This window comes from Rhincodon typus, chromosome 5 (genome assembly GCF_021869965.1).
Source record: "Rhincodon typus isolate 14 chromosome 5, sRhiTyp1.1, whole genome shotgun sequence".
Taxonomy (NCBI): Eukaryota; Metazoa; Chordata; class Chondrichthyes; order Orectolobiformes; family Rhincodontidae; genus Rhincodon; species Rhincodon typus.
In genome coordinates this window covers 46394494-46405167 of record NC_063336.1, presented here as the reverse complement: position 1 = coordinate 46405167, position 10674 = coordinate 46394494, and the positions used below count along the sequence as shown (strand labels likewise).

Below are 10674 nucleotides of genomic sequence, written 5' to 3'. Positions count from 1 at the left end.
ATAGAAGAAGGGTCTAGGCCCGAAACGTCAGCCTTCCTGCTCCTCTGATGCTGCTTGGCCTGCTGTGTTCATCCAGCTCTACAACTTGTTATCTCAGATTCTCCAGCATCTGCAGTTCCTGCTATCTCTAATTCTGTTTAAATGTTGTCTTTTGTGGAGATTTTCAAAACCATAATAATCTCATCAACAAAAAAATAAATTGGATACAGTTAACTTGAGATTAAAGGCTGTAACCATCAGTTCTTCTGGTGCAACATCTTGGGGAATTTGTATTCTTTCCCAATAGCTGTGAAGCTTTAAGATTGCACCCAGTCTTCAGCACTAACCAACCAGCAGCACTTCCAAAAAAAGTCCAGAATGCACAATCACCTGAAAATAGATGCACATAACTCTGTATAGTGGAAACACTGGCAAAAAGCCAAATTAGCAGTGCTGAACATTTCATACAGTCTCTGGAATTTACTCTCTTGGTATATGATAAGATCACAGCTAACTTGTTGAAAATATTTATGTACTGAGAATCCCCACTAGACATGCCAGATGACTACTAGAATTACATTTTATCTTTAGCATAACATGGAAGGTATGTTCCCATTATACTTCTCACAATTGGCATGGATCTGACCGAAAGTGTTGACAAGATACCTCATCGTCATGACAGTAACGCACAAACGAGTTGTGGGATAAACTTTGCATCAACCACTTTCAGAGTAATGTCACTTTTTGCAATATTGTTTGTAGTTTTTGATCCTTAAATCAGCAGAGACAAATCAGAAAGGAATAAAGATAATTGAATAAACGAGTGTATTAAATTATGTTGAATTGAGAAAATGTGGTTTAACTTTGGAGAAAAGAAGATCAAAGCAGTATATAGTCCAGATATTTATAATAATGCAAAATTAGAAATACAAAAGCTAGAAATTAATCTTGGATGGCAGATAAAAGTGTAGTGTCTTAGGAGCTGCTGTAATACGGTCAGCCTTATAATAGTCCTATTGACTGAACCAGAACCAAATAGGGAACAATACATATACTGGCAGTCAATTCAAAATTTCTTCCACTTTGGACTGTCATCCCAACATTTTAACTCCTTTTCTTTCAACAACAGTGACAAAATTATGAAATATATAAACAAAACATTACAATATATTAAGTAGTATACAGATTGAAGATAAAGTAATATAGTACACAGGCAAATAGAATCAATTGCATACAAAATATATAAGTATATAAACTATTTTAAACAGAATCTAAATGTATATGCAAATATGAAAACATTTGAATAAAATGGAAGAGTCTACCAGGACTGACTTATGAACAGTGAAAGTGGGTAGTTGGAGGCAGTTGATGTAACTAATGTCTTGGTATTATGGAGCAAGGGACAACCTGGGAGGCAGTGAGAGGATGGTAGATTACTAGAATAAGAAAACAGTCATACAGTGGGAAATGCAACAGTTATGGGAATAGACAGGTGTTTTGTAATTGCAAAATACTTATAAATAAGAAATACTATTCTGCCATCTTTAATTAAACCATTCAAAACAAACAGAAACTCCAATATTACTTTGTTATTGAATGTTATTTGTTTCTGCCTTCTCATTTTCAATAATAATTCTCAAATGATGCACCTCATTACTAACTCCCTAACTATCAAAAAGTAGTCTTTCCATATTCACATCAAAACTTTTCTGAACTGCAAAATCCATGAAATCTTCTTTTACCCTTCTCTGGTCTGGTGGAAGTTGCCCAGTATCTTAACTTATAAGTATAGTTCCTCATCACTTTCATTTATTCAACTTTTACTTCTTGCTCTTTGTACACACATATCCTCCTGTTTAAAAATATATGAATTGGATTAAGTCAACAGAATTCTAAATTACATGTTAATTTTAATATTCACATTCAGTAGACAGAGAAGGGGCCTTGATTAGTTTATCTCAATCCAATTTGGAGATGGTTCAGTAATTTCAATTCTAGAATATTGAGCCCAGCAGTTTCTCTGGAAAGATTTTAGAAAGTGAGTAACACTTCCACTCCAACCATGCGAGCACGCCGAACACTAATCCAATCATATTTTGACTAAGCATCCTTGCCATTTCTGACACAACTGGGTATCTGCATTGAGGGAAGGGAACAGGAATACTATCACAGTGTAAGTGGAGTCACAGTGCAATCAGAAGATCAAGACTCATTTTATATATGTTTGATAACAAAATGTGTAAATCTTGGATTGCTTTCATATTAATAATACTATGATCTTAAATTAAGAAACTCTCTTGATAAGATATCAGGAAACCTGAAGCATAGTTATTCTGCAATCAATTGCTTTAGAGAAACTGGCCTTAGAAATTTCATTATACTCAATTTTGCAGAATCAGTTTCTGAAATTCTATTTGGTTTCAAGAATGTATATAATTTTACCTCAGTGGCAAAAGGTGCACTACTTGTTTCGCTTGACACTTTCCAACTTTCATTATGTATCACCTTATGTATCACCTCTAGGAAATATTCGTTAAAAATAATGGGGGAACGCTTTGACTGTCACTATTGCAAGGAATCCCTCCTTGGCAAGAAGTATATCTTGCGGGAAAGCAACCAGTACTGTGTTAAATGTTATGATAATCTGTACTCTAACATGTGTGAAGAGTGTAAGGCACCAATCGGCAGTGACTGTAAGGTAAATACGCTCTTACGTTAACTAAACATTTGCATTTTAAATGTATTTGAAAACTATAAACATAATGAATTAAAGTCATCACAATTAATGTTAATTTAGAACCAAACTAATGTCCAACTGTCAAATTACCATAATTGTACAAATTATGAATCTGTTAAAGATGTATTTGAGGGCCATATTTTAGAGGTTACTCCCTTATTGTGATAAAAAACTAGACACATATAACTTCAACTGTGTGCACTTGTTGTAATTCACCATTCAGAGGAGGAGAAATGTAATTGTACTACATTGTAATTGTAGTACATATTTTCTGTATTATATATACACGCATTTATCTTGCCTCAACATTTCCCCCTAGGATTTATCCTATAAGGATCTTCACTGGCATGAAAAATGTTTCAACTGTGCTAAATGTAGCCGTTCTCTGGTTGAAAAACCTTTTGCTGCCAAGGATGAAAATCTGCTGTGTACTGAATGCTATTCTAATGAATACTCCTCAAAATGCTTCACCTGCAAAAAGACCATCATGCCTGGTAAGAGTCAATGAAGTGACTAATTAAGACAAAAAGCAGAAATTGCTGGAGAAACCCAGAAGCTCTGGCAGCATTTGTGGATAGAAAGCAGAGTTAATGTTTCGAGTCCAACTGACAAGGGGTCACTGGACTTGAAATATTAACTCTGTTTCTCTTTCCACAGATGCTGCCAGACCTGTTGAGTTTCTCATGCAATTTCTGTTTTTGTTTTTCAGATTTCTAGCATCTGTGTTTTTTGATTTATTTTATCTGGCTAATTAAGACATTGATGACTAATCTGAATTCTGGAATATTGAGCCTCAGAAGTTTCTCTGGAGTGCTCTTAGTATGGGAGTACTACTTCCACTCACCCCATGGAAAAACTCTCTACTCCAAATATATTTTGGCCAAGTATCCTTGACATCTGCCTCAAGGGGGCAAAGCTGAAGTACTATCACTGTGGATTCACAGTAAGGCATAATAAGAGGTCAAGATCAAGAACTATTTTATGTGAGGAAAATTTCCAATTTCTTTAGAACTTACATTGACGTCAGCTAGCCATTATAGTAATTGCCCAATTTTCATTTCCGTTGAAGTTAACCTCTTGTGTATCCCAAAACAATTTTGAGGTTGGCTCTGTGTAGGTATCACAACAATATCCATACTAAATCAGAAGACCTGATGTGGAGATGTGGTGTTGGATTAGGATGGGACAAAACCAGAAGTCACATGACACCAGATTATAGTCCAACAGGGCTAGTTAAAATCACAATAAAATAGAATTTCCTTTATTGTCACATCTACTTATGTACAGGAGTACAAGAGTACAGTGAAAAGTTTACAATATCACCCACATGATACCAGCTTAGATACAAAGTGCCTAGGTACGAATCTTAGATTCAAAATAGAGAAATAAAGGATAAAAATGGGAAAAGGTTACTTTACCTTACAGTTATTCATAGTATAAATTAGAAAAATAAGAAGTAAAACTTTAAAAAGATAAACATTACAGTCTTTCTATAAAGGGCTTGCAGTAGATCAGCACAGGGGGCTTCCACACGTGGTCTGACTGGGCTCATAAGCCACTGACCACCAGCACCAGTCCCCAGTCCAACAACGGTCCCCCCTCTGCTCGAGCCTCCAGTCTGCTGGCTGTCCCCCCTCTGCTCGAGCCTCCAGTCTGCTGGCTGTCCCCCCTCTGCTCGAGCCTCCAGTCTGCTGGCTGTCCCTGCTCTGCTCGAGCCTCCAATCTGCTGGCTGTCCCTGCTCTGCTCGAGCCTCCAGTCTGCTGGCTGTCCCTGCTCTGCTCGAGCCTCGAACTTCGGGAGATGTGAATGCAGGGCCGCAACCCAAGGTGTTGCCAACCTGAAAAAAGGTCAGGTCAAAAACAGCAGGTTTGGGAAGGGAGAGGAAATTCATGTTTACAGTAAAAAACCTTTGAGAATTCAGGATTTCCAATGACATGCCTGCCTCCATCGGGAGACAAAAATTTGGGCCCAAGAGTGTGTTAAACTCTATGGTACCCTTAGTCAATTCTCTTCAATATTGAAAGCTACGCATTCACGTTTCCAACTCACTTAAATCAAGATGAATATAAGTTAATAATTTGTGGAATGAAATGCACGACTAATTGTAGGAGGTGAACCCCAACATTTGCCCTTAATATGTTCGAGCCAATTTGAAAATATATCAGTTACATACTGGGCATGTGCATTCCTTAACTATATAGTTATATAGAGTAAAATGTGTTTAAATTAAACAGTCGATGTACAATTTGTTCCCTGATAAAAGTAACCATTTTTGCAATGACAGGATCTCGTAAAATGGAATACAGAGGAAACAGTTGGCATGAAACCTGCTTCACTTGCAAACGTTGCCGCCAGCCAATAGGAACCAAATCATTTATACCCAAGGAGAATGATGCCTACTGTGTCCCATGCTATGAGAAGCAGTTTGCTCAGCACTGTTCATCCTGCAAAAAGGTATATGTTTTAATATGGTTATGTAACTTTTCTTCTAATTGTAAAAGCATCCAGATTGTGTACAAATAACATTGAGACTGCATTGAGGTAATGTTTACTCCTGGAATCAAACTACAAATTTATTCCTGTTGCTAGGGAACAGATGTGAACTTCTGAGACTGCCAGTGGTTCTGTACGTTGCACCAATGGTGAAATCACCTCTTCCCGATTAGTCGCCTACAGTAAAGGTGCAGCTTCTCTAGCTTACATATATGTCTGTGGTTGCGACAATATATCTGATCATTCACATTTCTGTGTATGATGCAGGTAACAACTGCTCTACATAGGTCCCAAGTTGCCATGAGAAACGACTTTTGTAGAGAGCATTGAAAACTTGCAGCAAACACAGAAAATGCTGGAGAAACTCAGCAGGTAGAGGAAGTGTAATTAAAGTGGGAACAGTGTTCATGCTGTAGCGTTGTTGAACTCAATGTTGAGCTGTGAAGGCTGTAAAGCTGTGTAAGTGGAACACGAAGTACTGTTCCTCTAGCTTTGCTGGAAAACCGCAGTTGGCCTAGGATGGAGAGGTTAGTATGATAGCATCTACATCACTCCTTTACTACCATTACCACTCCCTTTGTCTTTTGCTCTGGGCACCCTCACCACCTGTTCCGCCTGCTCCTACCTCCACAACCCGACCACTTAAACATCATAACAACCCATCATTTTCCAGCCCCTTCAGTTTCAAAGAAGATAATTGAATTTGAACATTAACTCTGTTTCACTCTCCACAGATGCTGTCAGACATGTCGATTCTCTCCAGCACTTTCTGTTTTTCTATCCATCTAGTAAAGCTCCTCTGAACCACCTCTAATGCATTTCTTCAATAATGAAACCAAAACAGCTCACAGAATTCAAGATATCGTCTCACCAATGCCCTGAATAACTGAAGTATAGCTTCCTTACTTCTTTATTCAATTCCTTGCATAGTAAAAGGTAGCATTCCATTTGCCTACTTAATTACATGCTGTACCTGCAGGTTATCTTTTTGTAATTCATGCATTAGAACATTTAGATCCCTGAGCACCTCAGAATTCTGACCTTGTTCTCTGTGTAAATAAGACACTGCTTTTGTATTCTTCCAATCAAAGTGACCAACTTTGCACTAGCCTACAGTATACTCCATTTGACAGATTTTTGTCCACTCACTTACTCTAGCCATATTGGTCTGCATCCTTGTCACATCATCTTTGCACCGTACTTTACAATCTGACACTGTAATCTGAAATTTAGTCACTGTGCCATTACTCCCCTCATCTAAATCATTGATATAAATTATAAAAAGTTGAGGACCCAGCAGAGACCCTGTGAGATGCCATTTGTCACATCCTGTCCATCAGAAAACAACTCACTTATCCATACGTTCTGCTTTCTGCAGTCAACCAATTTTTAAAAAAAAATAGAATCTATACAGTGCGGATGCAGGCCATTTGGCCCGCTGAATCCACACCAACCCTCTGAAGAGCATGCCACCCAGATCCACCCCCTACCCTGTCCCTGCATTTCCCATGGCTAACTCACCTAGCCCACATATCACTGGACACTATGGAGCAATTTAGCATGGCCAATCTACCTAAACTGCACATCTTTGAACTGTGGGAGGAATCTGGAACACCTGGAGAAAACCCATGCAGACATGAGGAGAATGTGCAAACTCCACAGCTGCCTGAATTTGGATTTGAACCTGGGTCCCTGCCAGTGTGGGGCAGCAGTGCTAACTGCTGAGCCACCGTATCATTGCTACAATGTTATTCTCTCTACCATTAGCTGCTACTTTGTGCAATAACATGTTATGCTACATTTTGTCACATGGCCTTCTGAGAATCTAGAGACAGTTGAACTCCCTTTTTATGCACAGAACATAATTCCATGAATTCCAATAAGTTGGTTTCTCCCCTTCGTGAGACCATGCTGACTCTTCACAATTGCCTTGAGCTTTCTTAAGTTCCCTGTTATAATCTCCTTAATGATTGATTCAGAATCTTTTTGATGACAGATGTTAAGGTAACTGGCCTGTAGTTTCCTGTTTACTGCCTCCCTCCCTCCCACCCTTTTTGAAAATTGGGGTATGTTTTCTACTTTCCAGTCTGACGTAAACATTCAAGGGGGTAGATCACTTTTCAACAATTTGCACCATGAACATCTAGATCTAGTTTGTCTAAGACTACTTTATTTGCATTTCTGTGTATTTATCCATGTCACACCCTGCTTAACAGGCAATAACGACTGGAGGAGTAAGTTATCATGACCAGCCATGGCATAAGGAATGTTTTCTGTGTACTGGATGCAAAATGCAACTAGCTGGTCAGCGTTTCACCTCAAGGGATGACTTCCCATATTGTCTGGATTGTTTCAGCAACCTCTATGCTAAAAAGTGCACAGCTTGTGGCAGAGCAATTGCTGGTGAGTCAAAGTCTGATCACACATCTGATTTTCTGCATGAAAATAGATCCTGATTAAGGCAGGTGAACAGTACATGTGAATAATAAGATTTTTAACTGAGAAGACAGGTAAGGAGGGTCTGGGCATAATGGGACCAGGCAGGCAAGCTCCAGTGAGCCCTGATGGTTGGGAGGTGTAGGTGGTTTTCTCAGGGAAGGTAGTGTCATTAATGGCGGGGAGAGCCATTGCCATCAAAGGGCTCCTCCATGGGCTATGGAGTGCTCAAAAAGGATGCCCTAGCAGAGCCTGCCTATATGCCGCCTGCTTTCACTAGACGCTCTCCCAATAAGGCAGAAAGCCTTTTCAATGTGGGAAAAATGCCAGGGAAAGTCTAGAAATGGCTGTGAGTTGGTCACTTAAGTGACTCAATTGAGCTCCCAGCAGCTGATCCATCTGTCAGCTTTCCCTCTGTTGGCAGAACGGCACAGCAGTGGGAAGGCATTGGGCACATCACTGATACATTCTAATTGTGTATTGCCAGCATTCCTTCCATGCAGCTATCACCAGCTGGCCTGGTAAAATGATAGCTTGTGTGTTCAGGTTCCTCTGTATCCAAGCAGATGTATGTATAAACATTATTCTGCATACTTAACTGGAATGTAAGCTATGACCAACAGTTCAGTACAGCTTAAAGATAGCACATTCGTTTCTATGTAATTTGAAGGCTTTCTCCTGGTACCCACATGAAAATATTGACGAGAACACTGAGAGAGCTCTGCCTCAAATACTGCCATAGAACTATTTTACAGCAACCCAGAAGGATCTGGGGCCTTAGTGTTACATCTGAAAGATGGCACCTTTTGCCAATGACTCAAATCACAAATATCCATCACTTCATTCTGCCAAATACATTTTTCAAAAAGCACATGATTCTATGAACGTCACCTGTTGGTGACACAAAAACTGAAAGACATCGAAGATCATTCTCAAGCAACAGGAAGCAGCTGCCTTCCAAACGTGGGGCAATAAGATGCAAAATTAAATTCCCATGTATGACAAAATAAAAATGTTCATTTTATTTCGAAGCTGATCTCATTTCTTTGCAGCATCCCTCTTCTTGTCCATCCTATCAGCATCAACCTTTCTTTCACTCCCCTGTAGCCACCCAGTTTTCCCCCCCGGCTTCCTGTCATTCCCTGGCAAAATAAGGAGGTAGGCTGTCCCACATCTGTACATGGTGCAGGCCTCTCCCCATACCCCCTCTTACTGTGTGCATCCCCATGTTCCCATGCCCAGAGAAGGCTTCACTCCCCCACTCCTGCTCCCAAGCAAGTCTCCCGTGTTCTCACTCCCAGTACAGGCCTCCCCATACACCTTCCCCCAGTACAAGCTCTCTGCCAGATCCCACTCTCAGTGCAGGCCTTTGTCCCTGTTCCTGCAAGGGCCCCAGGCTCCCAAGCCTCCAGCCTCCCCTGCCCCTGACAATGACAGCACTGTGCATGGCAAGTGGTGAAGTTATTGGTGCAGAATCTACCCGTAGCCTGTCCCAGCATGGCCAGCTGACAACTTGGGCTGTACCTGCACATGCATGGTGGCCATTTCAGCATTATGGGTAATTACTTGTTTTCAGAAGGCTTCAACTCTTTATGAGTTTTCAATAAAATTATTTTATGTCACCAGCCCGCTGAATGATTTCCAAACTAAGCAAAATTATAAAAAGCCGTCATGTGAGACATATGCTGATAGAAATATCGAGGGTTTGTATGTCCTCAGATCATCTTAAAATACTTCACAACCAATAACTAAGAAAGGAAATGTAATCATTGTTACTGCAGCTAATTTGTTGATGCCAAAGTCTGATAATCTTAATGAGATTAAATAATCAGTGTTATCAATTCGATCAAAAAAAAATTGACCAGAACATTAAGTGAGCTTTGGCTCAGATACTGCCATGGAATTATTTTATAGCAAACCAAGAGGTAGCTGGAGTCTTGGTTTAATGTTACATCTGAAAGACGGTGCCTTTGCTAGTGTAGCACTCACTTTATATTGCGCTCCAGTATCACTTCACATTGCACCTAAGTGTCAATTTATATTGCACTCCAGTCTGAGCTGGAGCTTGGACTCATGATATTTCTTTTCAGAGGTGCGAGTACTATCACTGAGTCAAGGCTACCAGCAAAAATAAATTTACACAACATTCGGAATAAAAGAGGTTCATTTTTAATTAAGAGTGCCTAGTTTTAAAGCTAGTTTAGTCACCATTGATAAAGCACTGAGCTCACCAATGAATGTTTTCAGTGTCCATGCCAGAATGTGACTGATATTCAAGTTCTCTCTATAACAATAATACTTAAATAAATGCAATATTTGACCTCAAAAGGCAGGAAAGGCAGAAACAAAAAGGAGCTCAATTCTGACAGTAGCTTATTGATTTTCTTTAATGCAAACCAGAGCAAAGCTCAAACCAATCTACAGCTATAATGATCATACCTTCCCAGCTATAACAAGACTACAAAGAAGAGAGAACACGTGGAAAATAAACACATAGTCAAATAAAATTAAAAGCAAGATTGCAATTTTATAAAAATGTCAGTATGAAACTTCAACTCATACTTTGTAATTTATTCAGGTCTCGGAGGTTCAAAGTATATCTCCTTTGAAGATCGCCAGTGGCACAACGACTGCTTCAACTGTAAAAAATGTGCCATCTCTTTGGTCGGTCGAGGATTCCTCACAAAACGAGATGATGTCCTCTGCCCTGAATGCGGCCGTGATGCTTAAACTGTGAAATCAAATCTAATCAAACCTGGATTTTGAAATAAATGGTAGCACATTTCTGTTGATCAAAAATATATCTGCAGCTTTCAGCATAGAAATAAGCGTAGTCAATAGCGCTTGCCAAGCAGCTAGACACAATGGCTAAGGTTTTATAGACAGCAGCCAAGCAACTGCACTCATCACTGACCTGAAAGAAATCTACCTGCATCGCACCGTGGCTCAGTGGTTAGCACTGCTGCCTCACAGCACCAGGAACCTGGGTTCAATTCCACCCTCAGGCGACTGTCTGTGTGGAGTTTGC

At 39.8% G+C, this 10674-nt stretch overlaps 1 protein-coding gene across 1 annotated transcript in view; it reads left to right on the top strand.

The window, feature by feature from the left end:
• LOC109935549 (four and a half LIM domains protein 2-like) overlaps positions 1 to 10418 on the top strand; it is a 19380-nt gene extending 8962 nt beyond the window's left edge. The window contains exons 2-6 of the mRNA XM_048597006.1: positions 2503 to 2677; positions 3036 to 3210; positions 5002 to 5171; positions 7427 to 7613; positions 10225 to 10418. Of these exons, the coding sequence (XP_048452963.1) occupies positions 2522 to 2677; positions 3036 to 3210; positions 5002 to 5171; positions 7427 to 7613; positions 10225 to 10376 (840 nt within the window). The 5' untranslated portion in view covers positions 2503 to 2521 and the 3' untranslated portion in view covers positions 10377 to 10418. The remainder of the gene's footprint in view (positions 1 to 2502; positions 2678 to 3035; positions 3211 to 5001; positions 5172 to 7426; positions 7614 to 10224) is intronic.
• The last annotated feature ends 256 nt before the right edge of the window (positions 10419 to 10674 follow it).